The following is a 24,117-nucleotide window of genomic DNA, read 5'->3' on the forward strand; positions in this document are numbered from 1 at the left end:
TTACTTTTAATATCTTTTTCACAGAAAACTAGTTTTCGCACGTAAGCTCCATTTTCGTAGACCAGGTCACATATATTAAATTGAAATCAGAATATGTATTAAAAGATTAAAAATAATTAAAATTTTTATAAATCAGTTTTTATACATACATATGTATAGATTTTCTTAAAAATCGGTATGTGCATACATGCATATTTAATTAAGCTTAAATTGTGCTACCTCACTCTTGTACTTCGCTTCACTGACTAACTTCAACTTCGCTGCAAATAGAACAAAGCAAAACATGTTTTTTATGCGAGACAAATTTCTACAGAAAGTAACGGTAGAAAAAGAATTTTTGGATATTCGTTCTATTTTTCAGCTGACTACGATGCAGCATTCTACTTCGCATTCTCCGAAATTAAGCAAAGAAGCGAAATAAAAAGAAAATATTGTAGGACATTCTACTTTGCATTGTCCGAAATAAAGCAAAGAAGCGAATTAAAAAATAAATATTATAGGACATTCTACTTTGCATTCCCCGAAATGAAATAAAGAAGCGAAATAAATAAAATATTGTAGGACATTCTACTTTGCATTACCGGCAATGCCTAAAACAAGCGAAAAAATTCGAAGGCATTATAACGCTATGCCTTCTAGAACACGTTACCACTAAAAGCGATTACCGATTTTTTGTTGGGTAGGGAGACCATTTGGCCAGCGCAGTTTATATAATGCATACTTGGTAAAAACTTTTTGGACTCCTTCGATCTTGTTACATAGGACTGATAGGATTAAATAGCAAAGAAGGGATATGTAGAGGGACATTTTTACCACAGAAGTTTTTAGCCAAGGATCCAATGTATATCCCTATAAAAAAAATATTTCCCGACACGTAAACAACCTTACTGTTTTTGAAATTTTTGCTAACAACAAATTCCCCATTTTAAACGATTGAAACGAATATATGTAACATCATAAGCAAATCACGATTTTTTTTTAAGCGTGGTCCAAAAAAATCATACTAAAAAAACCAATGCAGGTATTTAAGGCACAGAAAAAAAATGTTATTAAAATGACCATGTTCTCTTTGATGTACGTCAAAGGTCAAGTAGAAGTGGGAACTTGTATGTCTGCCCATTAATAGCTCGGTTATATACAGACAGTGACTCAAACAAATGACCACGTGTTGCTTTTTTTTTAATATTCGTAATATTTTTTCAGCTATTGTTTGTTTCGTTTTTGTTATATAAAAATATCGTCTAAACTTTAACCAAAACCGTTTACAACACAGTTTCAAAAATTCAACAAAGTTAGTATATAGAACATTTTTGGGTATGGAGTTTTATAGCCCATACAATTTTAGTCTAATAAAATGCAAGTTTCAAACCGCTTAAAAATCGCGCTGATTTTTGAGAATTTTTTTTAGGCTACTTTTTAGGGGTTTTTAATATAACAAGCGCAATTTACACAAACTTGCGAAGATATTTTGAAATTTTGTTGCTGAAAAGCAGGAAAAGCTTTCAGGTGAAGTTTCCTTCAAGACGGGATTGGAGTAGGGGCAGGATAGTCGAGGAGAATTCCACTGAAATCTATACTCACGGATCCAAAATGGACTTGCGGTGTGGGTGCGGGGGTGTTCTCCGAAACGCTGAATGTCTCTCTCTCGTTTCGACTACCTGACTTTGCTAGCATCTTTCAAGCGGAAGTACTGGGCATCGAAATGGCCTGTAAAGCACTAGAGAGGAACTGCGTAGGTGTACGTTAAGCTCGGCGGCCGATTTAATAGACATCACTCTCATCTGGGTTCCCGGCCATAGGAACATACACGGAAATGAGAGGGCTGACGAGTTGGCTAAGGCCGGAGCATCTTTGGATGAATCTGAAGCAGAAACTATAAATTGTCCACTCGGACTCATCAAAAGGGAACTGCATCTGCAATTCACACAAATGGCTGATACACGTTGGAACAACCTTCAAACCTGTACATATGGCCGCACTATACAAGCCAATGACAGAAGAACTTCTCAAGAGGTCGAGGAAAAATATAGTCAAATTAATAGCCACGATAACGGGACATTGGCCCATTGGTGAACATGCAGCTAGAATGGGCCTTCCGTATAACCATCGGTGCCGTAGCTGCAATCTTGTGGGACGTAAGGAAAAGGTCCTTCACTATCTTTGCGAGTGCCCAGCATTGGCACAAATAAGGCAGATCACACTCGGGAGTTTTTCCATCCAAAATCTTGGAAAATTTCCAAATTCACCATTACTAACCTAAATAGATTCATCGGAAAAACCAAATGGTTTGACGAACCCAACGAATCATGAAAGCAGATAAAATCAGGGGTCCCAGAGAAAGCGTATGAAAATGGTGCTTTCAGCACTAATTGGCCCTGGGAACATACCCAGGCGACGCTTCTACCAACCAACTAACTTACTTTGTATGAAAAAAATGCGTAACACCGGAAACAAAAAAAAACTTGGCAAAAATTAGTGGTAAGCCTTACCGACTAATTATTTATTATACTAAAATTTAACGTGGAAAAAATCTCGAGAAAATTATCCTACGCATTTGTGATGTTACTATAAGGATACTGTTTCAGGGAAACAGTGTGGAAAAAATTTTCAAAATTATTTGTTGTCCCGTATTCGGCGCTCATAAATATGGTCACCGTAAGTATAATCTGCATCATCGCTATCTGTTTCAAACTGATAAAACCAAGAACTTTCCATTTTTTTTTTTAATTATTACTGGCTAAGACTGAACCAATAATAAACAAAAAACAAGTAATTTTTAGCAAAAAAGAACCGAGTTCAACTCCCAAATAATATATATATATATATATATATATATCTCATGACCCACTGATCGGATCTCAACCAGATTAGTATGGGACCACCTCTGACACTACCTTTCCGATGCAAAAAGAATTATCGAAATCGGTTGACGTGGTCCAAAGTTATGCGGTAACATACATAAAAAAAAATAAAAAATTAAAAAAAAATATTCCGACGAACTGATAACCTCCTCCTTTTTTGGAAGTCGGTTAAAAAATAACATAGAAGAAGAGATAATCAAGAATAGATAAGTATTTCCCATACAGTGTCAATTTGATACTTCAAATCCGAATTAAGAAAACGTTTTGTACAGAAGTAACGGGACTTTTTAAAATGTCATAAATGAAAAAAAAATACAAAACTTGTATATGATTTAGCTAATAAGCCGAGATATCAAGTATATTTTTTTAAATGTATCTATGTAACAACGAAATTAAATAAAAAACAGTGTCAAATTGACACCAAATCCGGATGAAGGTTAAAGGACTCTCCTCCTCTTCCCACAAAATGGTCGATCTTTAAAGATGAATGAAAACTAGTCATCCAAAAACTTATAAATCTACAAAACCGTTCTTTCTGACCTAACGTGACACGTCGCGACCTCTAAATCAATTTTAAAAATCTATAAAAATATGTCTCATAAAACTGAAGGAAATTAGGGGTAGGGTCTTGAAATTTCAAAAAAAAAAATGGGTACCCTAATATACATACGTACATATTTATGTACATACAAAAAAACATATGTACTTTTTAGGAGCATTTACCTACTTTTAGGTAAACTTTTTCCGCAAATTCCGTACTACAATTTGAAAATTCAAATTTCTATTCCTGGTGGAATATAAGCTGTAAAAGAGGACCAAAAACAAACAGCGACTATTTCTTCAATAAACAAATGTACTACAAAGTCAAAAATAAACATTCCCAGCAGGGTTGCATGAAAAAAATCATTCAATTAAACACTAGTCGAGCAGTTAAGCGCTGCAGTTTTGTATGGTAAATGGAGCCCAATCAGCACCTCAATCGAGATAGTGTGGCTAATTGCTCGATTGACTGCACATTACAGAAAAGTATTTTCAAAGAGGTTGAATAGATCATAAAGAAATTATAAATTACGTATATCGGGTGATCCATCTAGAACTTTGTTTTTTAATTTTAAATAAAACACTTAAAATAAAACTTGACATCGGAATCTTTACTATTACCTAAAAGAACAATCTCTGACATTTATTTTTAAAGTATAATTTTATTTAAATGTTGGCCGCTGTAGGTGGTCCATTCGGAAGGTCCAATTTTCATTTACTCTTTCCATAATTGCGCGAACTATGCGAGTAGTGTTGGCTTCCAAGTTTTGAAATATGGCTGGCTTATCGGCGAACCCTTTTGACTTCACATAACCCCAAAAAAAAACAAGAGGGATATCGCACGATAACCAAATATTGCCGACATCACGAGCTTCAATTTCGGGCAACAAAAAGTCCGTTATCATGGTGAGGTAGCGCTCGATATTGACATTTAAATAAAATGATTTTAAAAAGTAAGAGCCAGAGATTGTTCTTTCGGGTAATAATAAAGATTCATACTTCCAGTTCTGTTTTGTGTTTTTTAATTACAATTTAAAAAACACAGGTCTAGATGGATCACTCCTTAAAATACATACGCACATATGTGTATAATAAAATTTACCTTCTGTTGTAACCACTCCGAATGCGGGCGGGATCTAGCTATGTGAGTTTTTATCTCCACATCCTGAATGAATTTTTTCTCTTTAGTGTCCACTAAAAGCATTCGGCCAGGTTTCAAACGGCTCTTTAATACTATTTTCGATGCATCAATATCATAAACGCCAACTTCAGAAGCCATTACAAGGATATTTTCACGTGTCACATAAAATCGAGATGGACGCAATCCGTTACGGTCCAAAACTGCGCCAATATAACGTCCATCTGTAAATGAAATTAAAGCCGGTCCATCCCAGGGCTCCATTACACATGACGCCCATTGATAGAAGTCACGTTTTTCTTGCGGCATAGTTTTATCATTTTGCCACGCTTCGGGAACCATAGTCATAACAGCTTCTGGCAATGAACGGTCACTAGCCATTGTAAGAAACTCAAGAACGCAATCGAATGAGCCCGAATCTGATAAGTTTGGTTCTACAACTGGATATAATTTTGTTAACTGATCTCCAAATATTTCACTCTGCATAACACCCTCACGGGCTTTCATCAAATTAACATTTCCGCGTAAGGTATTTATTTCTCCATTGTGCGCTATTACCCGTAATGGATGTGCACGTTCCCAAGACGGGAAAGTATTTGTTGAAAAACGCGTATGTACCAAAGCCAAATATGTTTCGAAATCTGGATTTTTAAGATCAGTATAATACTCCCATAGTTGGTCAGATGTGAACAATCCTTTATAAACTATCGTCTTCGAGCATAATGAACAAATGTAAAAACGTCGTCCTTCTTTAATTAACTCATGACTGGAGCGCTTACGTAAGACATATATTTGACGGTCAAAAAACTCTTGGTCGAGATCTGAAGGACATTCAATAAAAACTTGACGGGAAAGTGGTTCAGATTTCCGTGCGACCACACCAATAGCATCTTTATTTGTTGGAACCGTTCGCCACGCAATTACTTTTAAGTTTAATTCAAGTGCTAGTTGAGCGAATTCGACTTCGACTTCAGAACTCGTTTTTTCATCACAATATATAATTCCCGTTGCATATTTTCCAGCTGCGGGCAATCTCACACCTCCGAACACCCTAAAAAAATTATGTAATTTTCTTGTTTGAAAACAAAGTTTTACTGTTTTCTACTTTTAATACAAATTAGGAAATTTTAAAGAAGCAAAAGAACATTAAATTAACATTGAACATATGTTTTCGATGAATGTAGAAGATAAGATGAGGCTTTAACCGCTAAAAAATTAATGTAATGCAAATAAGGGACGTGAACTGGTTGAAAAATTGTATAGGTTCGGTTTAGCGGTTCAAACCGCTTTTGCATCTTGCTCAATAAAAATATTAAAATAAAAATGTTAATAAGCCACAATAAAATTGACAAATACATAGTTTAGGATGAGCCTGCCTCAAACTATACATACAATAAAGCAAAAGCAAAATTAATGTATAGAATTTACAATAGCAACCACGCTGTCAGTTTAAACAGCGGCAAATCAGCTTCACTTTATGGTAGTACATTGAATAAGGGAATGAATTAGCAACAAGAGCTTACGGGGTGTGCATAGCTCAGTGGTTAGCGCTTCTGACTTTGCACATCGATGACACGGGTTCGATCGCTGCTGAAGTCTAGAAAAAAGAAGTCTGAGGAGAAGTGGTGATCTCCGTAATAGCAGCTATAACTTCTACCGCTTAGACTTTGTTGCTTTTTCAATTTTTCCCTAATAAAAAAAAATCGTGGTACAAAGCTCAATAAAAATATTAAAACAAAAATTATAACAAGTCACAATAAAATTGACAAATACATAGTTTAGGATGAACCTACCTGAAACTATACACCCAATAAAGCAAAAGTAAAATTAATGTATAGAATTTACAGTAACAACCACGCTGACAAGTTTAAACAGCGGCAAATCAGTTGCACTAGATGGTAGTACGTTGAATAAGGGAATGAATTAGCAACAAGAGCTTACGGGGTGTGCATTGCTCAGTGGTTAGCGCTTCTGACTTTGCACATCGATGACGCGGGTTCGATCCCTGCTAAGTCTAGAAAAAATAAGTCTGATGAGGAGATGTGGTGATCTCCGAAATAGCTGCTATAACTTCTACCGCTTAAGAATTTTGTTTTTTTTTTTTTCAATTTTTCCTTAATAAACAAAATCGTGGTACAAAGCTCAAACAAAATATTTAAATAAAAATGTTAATAAGCCCCAATAAAATTAACAAATACATATTATTTCGCACCAAAATTCTACTTCACATACTAATTTTCAACAATTTGGATTCAATATTTACTGAAATATCGTAGTTTTTGCATTTTTCGAAAATACCGTTATATGAGGAGGGGGCGTGGTTACCAGGGTTCGGAAGTTCTCACTCACATTCTCTCACGTTCGCGATCAAGAATATTCCACAATTATTTTTGCATTCTTTTATCACGAGTGAAAAATGCAAACAAATTATTCATCTCTCACATTCGGAATGCGATCGACAAAAAAAAAATCCGCTGCTTTTCATTCGCGATCGAAAAAACAAAGAAATTTCCTCTCACTCGAATATGAGAAGTCCGAGCATTGCCGATGTCGGCCTCTCATAAATGAGAAAAAACGATGCAAGTAATCCACTCGCGATCACTCACAACAGCTTATCGCGATAAACTTTTCGCGAATAATTTTCAACGACGTTGTATGGGAGATATTTTTCGCGTTTGTTTTGGTTATGCATTTTGTTATGCATACAGCATACATATATACATGTGGTGAATCGGTTATCCAATTAGAATAAGGTATAGAACGCGGTTTAATTCAGATGAATTCACGTTTATTTAGAACCTTTTGAGTAAATGATAAATAGTTTTGATTGACAATGAATTTAATTTAATTAGAAAAAAGAGCACAGCTTGTCCCTCGAAAAATGTGATTGAAATTTACGACAAATATATTAGCTTTACGTCTTCGTGTGCACGTCTTACTGCGCCAAAAAAACCGCAAAACCCGTCTTTTAAAGCCGCTACCGTGGACCGTTTTTCTTGCCAATTGCAGAGTAGTATGTCGTTTGTGGTTTGTGGAACCTTTGTTTGGGGATTGCCAACGTCCCACATTCGGCCATCCTTTTAAGCGTTCGATCCGAATGCTTCCGTCGTCTTGGTCGTCGATTTGAACCCACGGCTTTATATACTCGGCACAAGTTGATGTATTAATCGGACCCTCGGAATTGGTGAATTTACGAACGTCATAGGAGTTATTACCTTTTACTTTGGTTATTTGGTACGCTCCCAAAAATTTGGATTTCAGTTTAAGTCCGCTACCAAATTGAGTTCGTTTAATAGCAATTAAATCGCCGACTTTGTACTGATGTGCTGGCTTGCGTCTGCGGTTGTACGTTGTCCTATTTTCCCGCTGGACTTCTAGGATCTGCAACTTTGCCTGCTTTCGAAGGTCTTCACGCGTATTTATAAATGAAGAGGTAATTTCTTGTTGAATTAACTCGTGGATCTGATGATCTTTCTTTGTTCTCATCTTCGTGTATTGATGCTTCTCGTGAATGTTGAATTAATTGCCTGTTGAACTTTATCTACGAATTTGTACCACTTCGTAGGGTCGCCACTGCTGAGTTTAGCCAATACTGAGATGACAATTGCGTTTAATCTCTCCACTTGTTCATTCACGCGTGGCAATCCGGTTGTTATTTGAACCAGCGTGATGTTTTCGTCGTTACAGTAAGCTTGAAAATCTGTTGAGGTAAAGGCCGTGCCTCTATCGGTGATTATGTGGGAAGGGTTTCCCCAGGAAACACTTTGGTTGCGTAACTTGGTTATAACCTCTTTCGTCGTCGTTGATTTTGTGGGGTATAGCCAACAAAACTTCGTGAATGCGTCTATTACAGTTAAAATATGCCTATACTGCTTGCTGGTTGATTCCAGTGGCCCCAAAAAATCGATGCGGAATGTGCAAAGGTAAATCTTCCTTCTGCAAAGGATGGAGTAGTCCTTTCTTTTTACCCGACTTACGGCTGTTTAAAATACAGGGAACGCAACAAGCGATGTGTCGTTTGATTTTTTCGTCGATACGTGGTACAAAAAATTCATTCAATATCAGCTCCTTTGTTTTCTTCACAGAGAAATGTCCTCTGGAATGCGCGCGACCTATGATTTGCTCATGCATACTCTCTGGTACGACGACCAACTCGGAATCATTAACAAGCTTGTGGAGAATATCTGATTTTAAGAAATAGCCATCGTATTCACAGTTGCTATTCAGAACGGCTCGAATAGCTTTTAGCGCCTCATCGTGCATTTGTGCTTGACAAATTCTGATAATGAGGTCATCGTCCCTTATCATCATGACTGTATGGCGGCTGAGTGCGTCTACGTGTCTCATGCGAGACCCAGCACGATGTTCTACTACGTAATCGAACTCTTGTAAGAGCAAAATCCATCGTGCTACACGCGTACACAAGTTTCGCTTCTCTAGTGTTTTTGTAAATGCATCACAATCTGTGACGAGCTTGAACCGAATGCCCAATAAATACACTCTGAATTTGTGCAGCGCTTCTATTACTGCGAGCATTTCGAGTTCATAGCTTGTAAATTTTGTTTGAGCCTCCGTTTTTTTCTTACTCATGTAGTAGATCGGGTGTAGCTGGCCGTCCTTTGGAGATTTTTGTAGTAGAACTGCTCCGTATCCGTCTATCGAAGCGTCCGTATGCAATTCTGTTTCGTATTTTTGATTGTATATGCCTAGTACTGGGTTCGGTTAGTGCCTTCTTTAGAGAGTTAAACGCTTGTTCTTCTTTTGCGCCAATGTGAAATTTATTATTACGCTTCGTCAGGTCTGTCAACGGTTTGGCAGTAATGGAATAACTCGGGATAAATTTTCGAAAATACCCAGCCAAGCCTAGAAAATTTAATAACTGCTTATGTGTCTTTGGTAGTTTATAATTATGCACAGCTTCTATTTTTCCGGGTGCTGGACGGAGTTTATGATCTTCGATTATATAACCTAGGAATTCGACTTGTTTCTTTAAGAATTGACATTTTGCCAGATTTATTTGTAAACCATAGTCGCGGCAGGTGTTAAAAACCTCAGTTAAAGTTTCTAAAGCTTGCTCCTCATTTATTGCAGGGATAATAACGTCATCAATGTACGGTAGTGCAATGCCCCTACGTGAAAGATTTCTGAATATCGCATTAACGTGTCTCTGAAAAACTCCCGGTGAATTCGACAAACCGAAGGGCACTTTACAAAATTGGTACTGTCCACTTTTTGTTACAAACGACGTATATTTTCTGCTCGATGGCGCGACAGGTACGTGGAAAAATCCATTTTTTAAGTCAATGGTGCTGAAGATTGTTGCGTCTTGCAGACGATCCAACTTATCATCTATGAGGGGAAGTGGAAAGTGATCTTTAACTATTACCTTATTTATTCGCCTGAAATCAATGCATAGTCGTGGTGAACCATCGCGTTTTTTCACTACGACCACTGGGCTGCTAAACTCTGAGTGCGAATATAGAATAGAGTTACAAATAATCACTAAGTCGAGGTCGCTCAGCACATCACTATCGTATTTTCTCTTGTCCTCATATTCTTTGCAGTGCTCGTCGAATTCAAAGCCTTGAAATTCACGAAGTCGTTGACGATTATTTCGGTCACCTTCCGTGTGAAAAATGTATTTGTGCATAGCTACTATGCTAGATTTGCTGCCATGGCGCAGACTGCTACACATGAAGTCGTTTAAACAGGCCATTTTAAGCAAACTCTCAATGCAACTAAGCGAAATGTTGGCGAATTGATCGATGTTATACTTCTTCGTTATTGTACTATCTCGCGTCTCGAAATTTTGTCTTTTTATATTGACGAATCACAGCACAGCTTGTCCCTCGAAAAATGTGATTGAAATTTACGACAAATCTATCAGCTTTACGTCTTCGTGTGCACGTCTTACTGCGCCAAAAAACCGCAAAACCCGTCTTTTAAAGCCGCTACCGTGGACCGTTTTTCTTGCCAAGTGCAGAGTAGTATGTCGTTTGTAGTTTGTGGTTTGTGGAACCTTTGTTTGGGGGTTGCCAACTTCCCACATACATATGTATACATATGTAAGTAATGCAAGCAAATGCTTTTCGGTTGGAACGAATGTAGGAATATGCACAAATATATGAATTATGGTAGTAATATCTATTGTCGTTTAAAGTACCAATTTTTTATTTCTTTTAAATGTTTTGATTCGCCATTATAAGGATATTAATAGAAAAAAAATTTTTTTCCAGCAATAATCAAGTTATAACTAAGCGTTAGTTTTACTACGACCTTGCAAAGATAAAAAAATTTACTTGTGAGCCTTTTTAGCCTGAAGTATGTATGTATATGCAACATTGCAGCAGCTTTCTTCCTACATTTTGTTTATTTTCCACTAATAATTAGTATGCTTTAGAAATATTTACGGAAATAGAGCACTTGATTTCGTTCGTTTTAGAGTTGTAGCAGGTAGTGATTTTTTCTTCAAACTGCATTTCTCGAAGTGCGGAGTTGTGTGGTTTAGTTGGGATTTCCCTGAACACCAGATACATATTTCGTAAAAACGTACGTTCTTCATAAAATTTTATTTTGTAGGAGTTTTTTGTGTGCACCTAAATAAATGAGATAGACGATGCGGGTGGTTCATTCGCGATCACTCACAATAGCTTATCCTGAAAACATTTTACGGCGTTGTATGGAAGATGTTCTTTCGCGTTTCCGAGGAATTACGCTATAATTGTACTTAAGTTACAGTGTACAAAGTTGTACACGTACAAAATTGTCAAAAAAATCGTTATCGAATCTATTGATAACAAAATTAAATTTTGATATTCTCCACTTCTCGAAATTGGAAATTGAAGAAAATAAGTATATAAAATATTGTGATGTAATAATTTGCTTCATTTTTATATACATATCTGTGTTCATATGGAATAGTAGCTTATGTCAAAGGCTGGCTTTAGTATAATGCGGCATTCGCAGTATACGATTTATATTTTCAAAAAAAATCAAAGAGGCTGCTCTGTTATACGATTCGAAAGAGGAATGCGATGCAATAGACAATTACCACTGTTTTACATACAGTCAGTCAATAAAGTTTAGGTACATCGAATTTTTTACAATAAGGGCAACTATTTTTTAAATATTTTGTTTTTCGATCATTTTTTATAAAAATATGGTTAATTCTATAACAAAAAACCAAAAAATCAGAGTTCAGAACCTTGTGCAAAATTAAAGAAAATTCGGCAAAATTTCATTCAAATATTGCACTTTTTATTTACGCTCTCCAGAAAAAAGTTGAGTATGCAGTTTTTTAGCCCATTCAATTTTAGTATAATAAAGTACAAGTATGAGGAAGCTGGGACTTACCATTGATTTTTGGGAAATTTTTTTGTTGAAGGTGTCGCACATTTTTTCCATATAAAAAAAATTATCAAACATTTGAAGAGTTATCATAATTGTTGCACAAAGTTTAAACTTGGATTTATTCGGTTTTTGTTAGACGACGAACTATACTTAAAAAAATAAACATTAAATAAAAAAAAATAGCTATAATTGTTAAAATGTCGCGTCCAGTGTTGCCAGAACTTTTTGGACCAACCGGCTAAATTGGCAAAAAAACTGCTAAACTGTTTCATCTAAATTTCACATGTTTTAATAAATCACAAGTAGACTGGAAAAAATTTTGCCAGCAAGAGTTACAATTAGAAAAAACTTATGATTGTGGTACATGGTTGGATTTTTTGTACACGATAATTTTAATAAACAAGTTCGTTAAATTAAAAAATTTACAAAATTGAGCGATTCTAAAACCAAAAATGTCAGTAAATACTGGTTTACTTAACTAATTTAGTTAATTCCAATGATTTGAAAGGTACTCGGCTGAAAAAAAACGGTATTCGTAATCGGAATGCAATCTCAACCAGAGTCGATATAAGAAACCCGACAGTTACTACGACAAAGGAATTGAAACATATGTTGAAGAAAGTCGGACTAACAAGAAATATACATGTAAATCCTCTTTTTTGCCCCTCTGAAAGAATTTTAAAAATTCTATACAAATTTCTTATGTTTGAAATGCAACCGTGGCAGGGAAACTTGCGAATTCCAGCAAATATGCGTTCGTGTAGAAATTTTGAAGTTTCTCTACTTGAGAGAGAATTTGGGAGGATTTTTTTTACTATCTGATATTTTTAGTGATAATTATTACTGGTTTTTGACGAACAAACCTATTTTCTCCCAGAGAGTTTTGCTTTACATAGAAATTTGTGCTCTTTTATTTTCATTTTGACGCATTTCAGTGTTGGTTCTTTTAATTCAAGTTGGCCTTCGGTTTTTGGAATTTAAATAACTTCTCAGCAAAAAAAGTTTGTTTAAAAAAATACGTATGTGTACATAGTGCTTGAAAATATCCATTTTTCCCTTACCTCAAACCTTTAAGCAGTGAAACAATTTGTTATTTTCTAAGTTTGCGAATAAAACTTCACGCTTAAGTTTAAAACATTCATAACAAAGATTTTATGAAGAAAATCCCCGCTACGATCTTCTTTAGAAAAAATATATTCGTTTAAAATAAAAATAAGCGAAATCAGCCCAATTTTATATAACCCTGTCTGACATGAAAATTTTCTCCGCGATAAGGCTAGTAGACATTTCTAACAGATCGCTTAGTCAAAAATGGAAACATATATATTTCAATGTTAAGAAAACAAGGCAAAAAGCAAAATCGGCTAAAAACAGCTATTTATTTACAAAACGGCTAACAAATTGGCTGCCGGCTAAACCGAATTTCTCCGGCTATCGCAACCGGCTAAATCTAGCCGGAAAACGGCTAAAATGGCAACACTGGTCGCGTCCCTGTTCATGCTTCCACCACTATTCATGTGGATATTTGAATTTGATCTAAATAACAAAGCCTTTTTATATTGATATACATACGTAGATTTGTCATATTTTTATAATATTTGTATCCTTTAGCATTAAACAAAATTTAACCATTTGAACCGAACCGAACCGTAGTTCAGCAATAGTTGCGTTCCAGATGATTCACGATTTGCAGGTTTTTACAGAAAGTCGGTCGCTACCTTCCATAAGGTTTATTAATAGCGAAAACAGCTTTTCCTGTAAATCCTGTAAAACCTGCAATTCGTGAAGCACCTGAAACGCAACTATTACTAATGAACCGGCTCTTGAACCGGTCCAAGCTTTTTAAAGTGGTTCGAACCACTGAACCGAACCGCACCATTTTTTGGAGTGGTTTGCAGCCCTGCTTATAATGCCTTTCGTAGCGGATGAACCCAAAGAGGTTTGCGACTGAAAACCAATCAAGCATTTCGATTTAAAAATCCGTAATTATGTAGGGATCGCGATGGCAAAAACTTTACTTCCTTGTAAAAATGAAAGCTAACTGCGATGTTCATTGTGAGACGTCTTGAAGAGGAAAAAGACTGAATAGATTCAGCGTTCGCACTAAGAAGGTTTTGTCTCGGCACAGTGACTGGGCAATTTCTATAGGTTCGTGTTTTCTAAAAAAAAAGATGTGCGGAAAGAATAGGCGCTATTTCAGATTAGCTGTGTTTAGCGTCAACCGGAAGTGATAAAAACTATTCCTACTAGGCGAAAACTAAATCACAACCAACCAGAAATCTTGTCGGGACTAAAAGCGCCATAACACAGTACTTTCTCTTCTGTGCCAACTGATGCCAGTTGGATATGTCAAGTTAAGCCAAGTCCTTCTCCACCTGGTCTTTCCAACGCACTGAAGGCCTTACTCTTCCTCTGTTACCAACATCGCGACCCGCGTGGAATACTTTCAGAGCTGGGGCAGTTCTGACTATTCGAACGAAATGACGTAGCCAGCGTAACCGCTTAAATGGTATGTGGTATACGCCATCGCCAACGCGCAAAGGCCAGTAAATCTTTCGCAGAAACTTTCTCTCGAAATATCCAAGAGTCGCTTCATCGGATCTTTTCATTGTCCATGCTTCAGCGCCATACACCAGTACGGGCATTATGAGTGACGACAACGGCAGAAGTATAAAGAACTACACCGAGAGAAATAAGCGTCGTAAAATCAAATAAATAGAATTTTTGTAGGGCCGTTGATGAATTATCTTTAATACAAGGTTAAATTCTTTACAGAGAGGCGTTTATCTTCAACTACTCAACTGCTGCGCTTTTAAAACGAAAGGGTTAATGTCTTTGAAAGAAAAATAAAGAAAAATTATTTTTCGCAAAGACAAATTCTTTACCAGAACTATTTAATTCTTTGCTTTGAAGCGGTTGAAAAAACTAAGTAAAACCTATTTATTATATTATGTTAAGCAGAGTTGGTGCAAAGGCGTAACTCTTTAAACTTAACTACTTCGCGTTCAAAATCTCAAATCAGTTAGTTCAAATTATTCGTGTAAACGAACGAAGAAGCTTTAAAACTCACTTGAAAATTGCTGCCAACTCAGCAAACTGTTTTGTAAAAATTACTTATCAAGGATATTTGAGAATTTCGCGCGTTGAAAAGTGATTTTAGGAGTTTACAAGTTCGATCTTTGGCAACCTCATTACGCTCGTTTTCGCTGTTCACATCGCCGAAATTTTCGCGTTGCCTCTTTAGTATTTTGTTTACCGATGTGAGTTGTGAGTTACCGTGGACAAAGACAGCAAGCAATTTGCTTGGTGAATGGAAAATAGAAAAAAAGGCGATAGCAGTGCTCGTAGAATGTGGCATTATTTGCATCGAAATTATTAAAATATATAAAAACTACCAAAACATATGTATACTTTGCTAAGAAAAAATGTCATGCAAGATCTATCCAGCCAAATATTGCACTTTTATACATCTTATATTAAGATCAATGGCAACTCTGTTTAGAAGTATGTTCAGTCCTGTAATACAACCCTGTAAATACTTCCGCCATTACAATTTCACCAAGCCGATAGCCAACACGTAGTGTCAGAAATAAATCGTAAATTACACTATGCGACAGTCAAAATCGGGATGGGATGAAACCAACGGGAAATGTTATATCGGTCAAAAACAAGTTATACGTGGCCCGGCGTTTCGCGAGATATATCGATTTGAAGTTAGTAACTATCATATAGGGGAAATTGTCACCTTTGTCTTGTCAAAACGAGATACCTTCACTTAATTGTGAATAAAAGCGAAACGCGTCCATCGATTTTCATGATCTATGTCTCATTTTGCTTAAAGGTTATGTGACTTTGCGTGAAAGTAATACGAATTGCCTTTTTTTCCGTTTTGGATTTTTTATGAATTTTAAAAATAAAAAAATTTAATATTTTAGGCAAAAAATATTTTTTTTCTTCATACATTTATTTTTACCGGCAAAACTGTTGATTATATAGAAAAACGTTATATGAACAGATTAAAGGAATTGTAATTTTTAATTCTTTTAAATTTGTTTGAGCAAAATCGGACTAGTGGTTCTCGAGTTTTGTCAAAAAAAGACCACCAAAGGTGACAATTTCCCCTATATGATAGTTACTAACTTCAAACTGATATATCTCGATTCCTAGACGTGACCCAGCGAAACGCCGGGACACGTATAACTTCTTTTTTACCGATATAACTTTCCCCGGTAGTTTGAACCCTTCCCGATCACTGACCCCTACCATTTGTCTCACAGTGTTATCAAGGAAATCTAAGACCAAGACGTTATTAACTCAGGTGTGGAGTGCGACAAAATTAAAATGTCACGCGTCACTAAAGAGCAAATCGAAAAAACGCTTCGGGCAGCAGGAATAACGTTCCCACCTACTTCCACATTGGCGCACTTAAAGCGTTTGTGTGTCGGTATCGTGGGGCCATAGGAAAAAGGCGCGGTTGCCAGGAAAACGTTTCGAGCCTTGGTGAAGGCGTTGCCGCGAACGCCGAAATCGCCGATTGAAGTGGAGACAATGCCGAGAATATTGCTACACATGCAGAGAACCTTGCCGTATGTACCCAGGCTACCGATTTAAGCGCTGCGCCCTCCGCCGAAAATGCTCCTGTACTGAATTCCAATGACGAAACTGCTGCACTAAATTCCGCGACTTCCGTTATAAATATGACGCTCCCTGATGTAAGTGCCAAGAATTCCGTTACAAGTGCCGACAGTTATGCCGCCAATTCAGAGACCGCTACAAAAAACAACCGAACTGCCGCTGCTGAGGAAGACGCCGCTACTTTAGAAACTTAACTTCAGTTGTTGCGAAAACGCTGCGAGATTTTTGAACTGCAACGGGATATTCGCGAGCTGGAAGGACCAGCAGACCCAAAGAGCAAAAACCCTGTTCCATGGATATTCAGCATGCAGTGCAGAAATTAAGCGGTGACAAGAACACACGGTCGATACATCATTTTTTGAACGATTTTGAAGAGTTGATGCGCACCATACATGCCGATGAAAATTTTACGCTGGAACAGCACGTCTCTTTTTGACGACGACTTCAGCTTTAAGCTATGACGAACTAAAATAGGTACTTATCGAAGAATTTGAAATTGCCGTCAGTCGCCACGATATATATCGGCAGTGTTGCCAACATAAACTTGAGCGAACTCAAGAGACTCATCAAATTGAAATTGATTCAACCATTACCCGTCGCCGTTCAGCAGTTGGTACAACAAACCCTAAAATGCCGAATACTGCTGTGAAACAAGCTGCTACTAAAAACAAGGAGACGTACGAAACTCCTTTGTGCTGCAATTGTTCCAAAAGAGGACACATAAAACCGAGCTGTCCTTACCCTGTGCACCTGGAGGGATCATGTTTTCACTGTTGGCAAGTAGGCCATAATCATCAGTCGAGCCCAAACCCCCGGAAGGTTTTGAAACCCATGGGAGGGCGAACAGTTGCTGTTCTGATGAAGTAGAATCATTAAGTTTGGTAAGTGTTGCCTTTTCACATAAGTCGGTGAGCAGTGCAGATTTCAATAAATTTGTTCCCCTTTTTGACACGGGCATGTCGCGGAAGTCCAATTAATTTGGTCGTACGTGCCGGAAGCAAAAATAAAACATTATCCATTGAAAGGCAGGTACCGGGGTATTGGAGGACGTGATTTAAATATTATCCGTGAAGTTTTTTCACCATTGAATTTAAAAATGTATTTAATGAAATTAAACTATATTTTTGCCAGATGAAGAAATTACCGTGCCGATTATCCTCGGTCGTGATTTTCTTAAAGTTTTTGATATTCATTTAATAAAAATTCAAATTGAAATATGATAAAAGTGACTTATTTTCGCCGAAAAAAATATCTGCATCTCACCACCGACCGACTTATTCAAAACTTTGCGTGAGTTCAATGTTTTGGCTGAAAGCAGACTACCGAATAAAATAAAAAAGCAATATGTATCAGACGTGAACGCAATGATCGGTTCGAACGAAAGTACTTATTCCGAATCACCAGACATATTTAATATAGAAACTGTCTCCAGTGCCGTAGAGTTAGACGTAAACTGTAAGCTAGAGCCAGACCGTAGGGCACATATAAATGATTTGGTTCATGAAGCCTATATTGAACCTGGTAGCGTTCCTGTAGAGCCTTTTAAATATATGATGAAGATTCATCTAACCTCTGACGTTCCGTTCCACTGCGCGCCTAGACGCCTGTCGTCTTCGGAAAAGAAGATTGTTCAGGATATTATAAGAGATTTAGAAGCTGGTGGAATAATCATATCGAGCAATTCGCCATACGATTCCCCTGTAGTGCTCGTTAAGAAGAAAAAGGGCAAACTCGGTTGTGTGTCGACTATGGGGGATTGAACAAATTAACTGTTCGCGGCAATTATCCTCTACCCCTCGTCGAATATTTTCAGTCCTACATTTAAAAAGTGGATTTCATCAGTCCCCTATATAGCATTTGAAACGGCTAGTGGGCAATATGAATATTTAACAAGTAAGAAAGTCTAAGTTCGAGCGGAGCCGAACATTAAATACCCGGCGCAAGTATTAAATATATGATTTTCACCTTTCCGAAGGCTACCACTACATGGTAAGCCGGGGTGTATCAATATTGAGTAAATTAGCGTCCTTAAATTTCGAAATATTGAAGTTTCAAGCATTTCCGAAATTTACCGTTATATGAAAAGTGGCCGTAATTTTAGTCCGAGTACAATAATTTTCAACGTTTTGCTTTTATGTGGCAAGCACAATAACCGTACCGAGTTTGGTACAAATTGGTAGAACGGTTACCGAGATACATATATGTGATCATAAGTGGGCGGTGCCACTCCCATTTTCCAAAATTTTACCATAAACGTATTTCTTGGTAAAGAATTGTTGCAAGCATCAATTTTGAATAAATTAGCTTTAATATTTACTGATTTATACCATGTTCTGACCTACATCGAAAACATGTTTTCGTTGCTAAAACTAGTTTTCGACCTAAAACATGTGTTTTCGTCCATGTAAAATCTGTCAAACGAAAACCGGTTATCGCTTGAAAACTCACGTTCCACTAGTTCCAATCGGTGTTTTCACTAGTTTTTTTCGATTATTTATCGAAGTAAAAGTCATATTTTATCATCTTTAATACTCTATTTCGTATTTATTGTTAATTGGCTGGCCAAAGTAAAATAAGAATGAAAGTAAGAGGTTGCTAATGAAAAGAAAATGTGAGAAAAGCATTTTGGTTTTGTTTTTGTGTAGCAAAACTGCAATGAGAGGATGTAAGAAATGTCAACGAAAACACTAACAGCCGGTGTGAACAGCCTTCAGCCCACAATTCCAAAACTCGTTTTCAAAGTGTTTTCGTTGTCGGTCAGAACATGGTATTATCTAAGATTTCGTATTTCTCCAAATTACCGTTATATTGGATGTGGGCGCGATTATTGTCCAATTTTTAAATTTTTCGGCCATTTGGTATGCTGTAGCAAGGCTAACAACTGTGCCAAGTTTGGAAGAAATTGGTGCAGCGGTTACTAAGGTGTACACATGTAACCATAAGTGAGCGTGGCTACGGCCTTTTTCAAAAATTTATAATATTCTTATTTTTCGTCTAAAAATTATTGTAAATATCAATTTTGAGTGAACAATCTTCAGTAGTTACTAAAATATCGCAGTTTTCGTATTTCTAAATATTACCGTTATATGGGAGGTAGGCGTGGTTATTGTCCGATTTTGCCCTTTTTTAATACCATCCGTCCTACGCTCGAAAGAAATGCACGTATATAGTTATATTTTTATAAATCTCTCTCTATTCGTTTTGCCTGTTACAAACAACCGTTATGAGAACAAACCCTTGTGCACAATTGCCCTCGGGTATAAAAATGTCGTTCGGGCTTAAAAATGTCGTAGCCGTTTTCCAACAAACAATATATTTAAAGATTTAATTAACGAAAAGAAGGTAGTTGTGTATATGGACGACATATTAATAGCGAAAAAAAAAATTTAGGAACATAAAATCATTTTACACATGATACTGAAACGAATTTGTCATCGGGGTCTAAAGTTGAATCTATCAAAATGTAAGTTTTGTTATTATGAAATAAAATACCTAGGATATTCCGTATCTGCCAGCGGTAATACTTTGAGTAAGTCCCATATCAAACACATTAAGAAATACCCCGTACCTAGCAATCAGAAAGAGTTACACTCTTGTATAGGATTGCTTTCGTATTTCAGACGTTTTGTTCAGTCGGTTTCTAAAGTTGCTAGACCGTTACTTAATTTATTGAAAAAAGGTACAGAATACAAATTCGACAAAAATTGCAGATTAGAATTCGATGAATTAAAAAGTTAGCTAATAGAACCTGTGCTTGCCATTTATAATCTAGAGCGAGATACCGAATTGCGCTGCGATGCAAGTGCCACCAGCTTCGGCGCCGTATTATTCAAAGACAGACGGACGGAAACCTTCACCCGATAGCGTATTTTCGAAAACCACCACTACTGCAGAATCTAAATATCACAGTTTCGAGCTGGAAGCACTCGATATCATTTATGCCTTGCGAAGATTCAGAGTATATCTGGAGGGCGTTCGAGTCAAGATCATCACAGACTGCAACTCGCTCGCCATGAGTTTGCAGAAGAAGCAAATAAACAGTCCCATTGCAAGATGGGCCCTTGAGCTGGAAAATTATAACTATAAGATTATACACCGCTGTGGTACCTCCATGGGGCACGTTGACGCCTTAAGTCGTTGCCAGATAGCTGCCGCAGATACGAATGAAGTTGATTTTCAAATACAAGTTTTACAAGAGCGTGATGAAAAGATTAGGCGTGTACGTGAATTTTTGGAAAAGGAAAATGTTTAGGGATTTGACTTACAGGGTGAACACACCAAAACTGCGACACTTTGTGAAGCTTATAACTTACCCAAAACGAATTCAATATTTTGAAATTCAAATACCATAAGCTGACCATGACGTTAGTTGGAAGTAGAAGAAATTTCATTTGAATTTGATTCCTGGTTGAGTTAAAAATGGACACCGAGTTAGAAACGAGACAAACCATTTTGCACGAGTTTATAAATGATCCGGCCTTAAGTACACGTAAAATTGCTAAAAATTAAAGATTGTACTATTCGACAGTTTGCAGGGTTTTAATCGGTACAAATAAGGCCTGACAGTTACGAGAAAACCAGGGAGCGGGGCTTAGCATGGTCAAAGTGATAAAAACAGTGCTCGGAAGTCCTCAGTGCGTTTTCGCGATATCCGAAGATTTTGTCGCGTTATGTTGCAAAATCCGTACGGAGATCGCAGTTTTTCGTACAAAAGGTAAAGCGGAAAGCTTCATTGAGATGTTCTACAGCTCAAACAGCGCCAGACCGAGGCGCAAAGTAGAATGTTACCGCGAAATCCGCATCCGGAAGTTGTATGAATTCTAAATTAAAAAATACAACTGCATTGTTATGGACTGCGAAACCTACTGCTATAAAAATTCAAAATATATTGCGGGTCAAGATTTTTATACTGGTGCAAGTCGTCAAGATGCCCCTGAAAGTTGTAAGCTGAAAATTAAGTCCAAATTTCCAAAAAAAACCACATGGTTTGGCAAGCTATTTGATCCTGTGGCCGTAAGAGCAGCCCTTTATCCCATCCGGGATAATTAATGATCAAGTTTATCGGGATGAGTGCCTCAAAAGGCGTCTTCTGTCGTTTATCAACAGATAAGGAGTAGGCCACTGTTCTAGGCGGACATGGCAACCTGCCACTATGCCAAGGACACATTGCCGTGGTATAATGCAAATAACATCAATTTTGTACCTCACGACTGCAATCCACCCAATAGCCCAGAGCCACGTCCTATTGGGGAATATTGGTCAATTGTCAAAGAAATCTTGCAGAAAACAGTTGAAACAGTGAAAAATATTGAAGAGTGCAAAACAAAGTAGTTGTGCGCATCGCGTAAAGTCGATGATGCAGTCGTGCAGAACATGATGGCGCGTGTGCGATGAAAATACCGATCACTTGCATATGGAGCAAATAATAACTAATATTTTAACATTTTAATAACATCTAAACTTCCAAGTATATAATACAAAAAAAAAATAATTTCAAAGTCTTCTAGTTTGTTTCTGGTGGTAATTTCTAAGTGTAAGTAAGGTGGTGTTGTAAAATCAGCTGATTTCTTCGCCCTACATGTGTTTTGTTTTTACTTTTACAGATTTGATAGCACACCCATCAAAAGCAAAAACAAAATACATGTAAACTTTGGGGCGAATTGAGATTTGACAAACACCCGCTATACAAAATACATGTGGTTGTTGTTTTGGTAATCTAAATTCGCCAGTAACACCACCTTGTATAACTTCGCCTTGTTTGTAAGATAAAAACGGTCGAAAGGTTTTATACTTTCCAGGAGAATTAGAAAATAGTATAACAAGGTTAATGCACGAAAAATCCGGTCATCAGGCAGTGGACAAGACTTATAATAAAATATGTCAATAATATTGGTTTCCGGGTATGCGTCAGAAAGTAGAGCACTTTATAAAAAATTGCCTAAAATGCATGCCTATTCCATCCCGACAGAGACATTTGTAAAATATTCCGAAAAAGCCGATTCCGTTCGACACCTTGCACATCAACCACGTTGGTCCTCTGCCTGCAATAAAATCTAAAAGAAAACAAATTTTAGTGGTAGTTGACTCTTTCACAAAGTTTGTGAGGCTATATCCGACAAACTCAACAAGCACCCGTGAAGTGACTGCGGCGCTTGAAAAATACTTTAAATTATTATTGTAGACCGAGGCGAATTATCTCAGCTGAAGAATTCTTAATGAAACGAAACACAAATCACGTCAAGGTTGCCGTTGCCTCACCACAGGCCAATAATCATGCCTAAAGAGTTAACAGGGTAATTAAAACAATGTTAGGAAAGCTTAGCGATTCAATAGATCATGCTGATTGGTCTAGTAAGTTGTTGTAGGTAAAACACGCAATCAACAATTCAATTCATAGTACCACAAAACAGACTCCTGGCATGGCGCTATTTGACGTGGAGCAAAGGGGAGATATTGTTGATGAATTCTCCGAATACTTCCAGGATAAGATAGCTGACGGAAGTGGTAGGGATCTAGACTAGGGCTGCCAGATATCTCCGTTACCAAACCGCGACACTTTGGTAAATCTAACACAACAACGCCAACCCCCTCCCCCCTTTATTTTAGACAAAAATTACTTACGTACGAGAGATGAGAGAATTTTTCACAATGCAGCAACATTTTTGTGTTTCAATTTTTTAGAAAACTACAGTTTATACTATATCAAAAAACATAAAAATAAAATTTCTTAACTTTGTGCAAAACTCGTAAAATTTCAATACACTTGCATACAAATTTGAATTTTTCTAATCAGAGTTTTTATACAAATTTTGAAAATGTAGTTTTGTTCCCCAAAATTTTAGTTGATTTTTGATAATTTTTTTGCTGGCAGTTTCTTCCGTACAAATTATGTTCTACAATTCTTTTTGTATGGAAGACACTGTCAGCAAAAACAAAATTGCTAAAAATCAACGCGATTTTCAACTTCAGCAACTTCAGACAGGAACTTTATTAATTGGCTAAAAAGCTACATTTTCAACATTTGTCTAAAAGATCAGATGAAAAATTCTCTGAGCTAATAATTTTGTAAGGCACTTACAGGTACACTTGGTTTCATGAAAAAAAATTTAAGTTTTCGTTGATGTGAATTTGTTTCAAAACTTCTGACTTTTCTTTAATATAATTGTAAAACTTGGGCGAGAGAAAAAATGTATCTACATTAGATTTATGACTAGGTATGGCCAAGGCGTATTAAACAAGGTGTTATGGACAACTCAGTGAGGCTCTGTTTAAAAGTACTATAACGTCAAAAAATATAAACAAGTGACAACTCTTCTGTGAAAGGGGGAAGGAATTTATACTTTCTTTTTGGCATTTTCTAGGGGTAATTAAAACACTATAAAAGAAAAGTTTTATATTCTACTAGCTGTACCCTGCCACGCTTTGCTGTGGCATATTCCTGTTACATGAACGATAAATGATTAACAAAACAAAGCATACCTTTCAGATAAGTTTGATTTTGCAATACTTGTGTGTAGGAACACAATATTCTTCGTTTTCCCATTCTCTACGTAGATATCAAGGCTATCTGGTTTGCCGACACGACACATAGAT

The 24,117-nt window shown here is 36.8% G+C and overlaps 1 protein-coding gene across 2 annotated transcripts in view; it reads right to left on the reverse strand.

Annotated features, from left to right (window-relative positions):
• Positions 1-24,117, reverse strand: part of LOC118749180 (glutamate synthase [NADH], amyloplastic-like) — a 546,416-nt gene that overhangs the window by 381,998 nt on the left and 140,301 nt on the right. For both annotated transcript variants that reach the window (XM_036483956.1, XM_036483955.1), the window contains exon 5: positions 4,504-5,590. In XM_036483956.1, coding sequence (XP_036339849.1) covers positions 4,504-5,590 — 1,087 coding nt within the window. The remainder of the gene's footprint in view (positions 1-4,503; positions 5,591-24,117) is intronic.

This window comes from Rhagoletis pomonella, unplaced genomic scaffold (assembly GCF_013731165.1).
Source record: "Rhagoletis pomonella isolate Grant_MI unplaced genomic scaffold, Rhpom_1.0 Rhpom_scaffold_00014, whole genome shotgun sequence".
Classification (NCBI taxonomy): Eukaryota; Metazoa; Arthropoda; class Insecta; order Diptera; family Tephritidae; genus Rhagoletis; species Rhagoletis pomonella.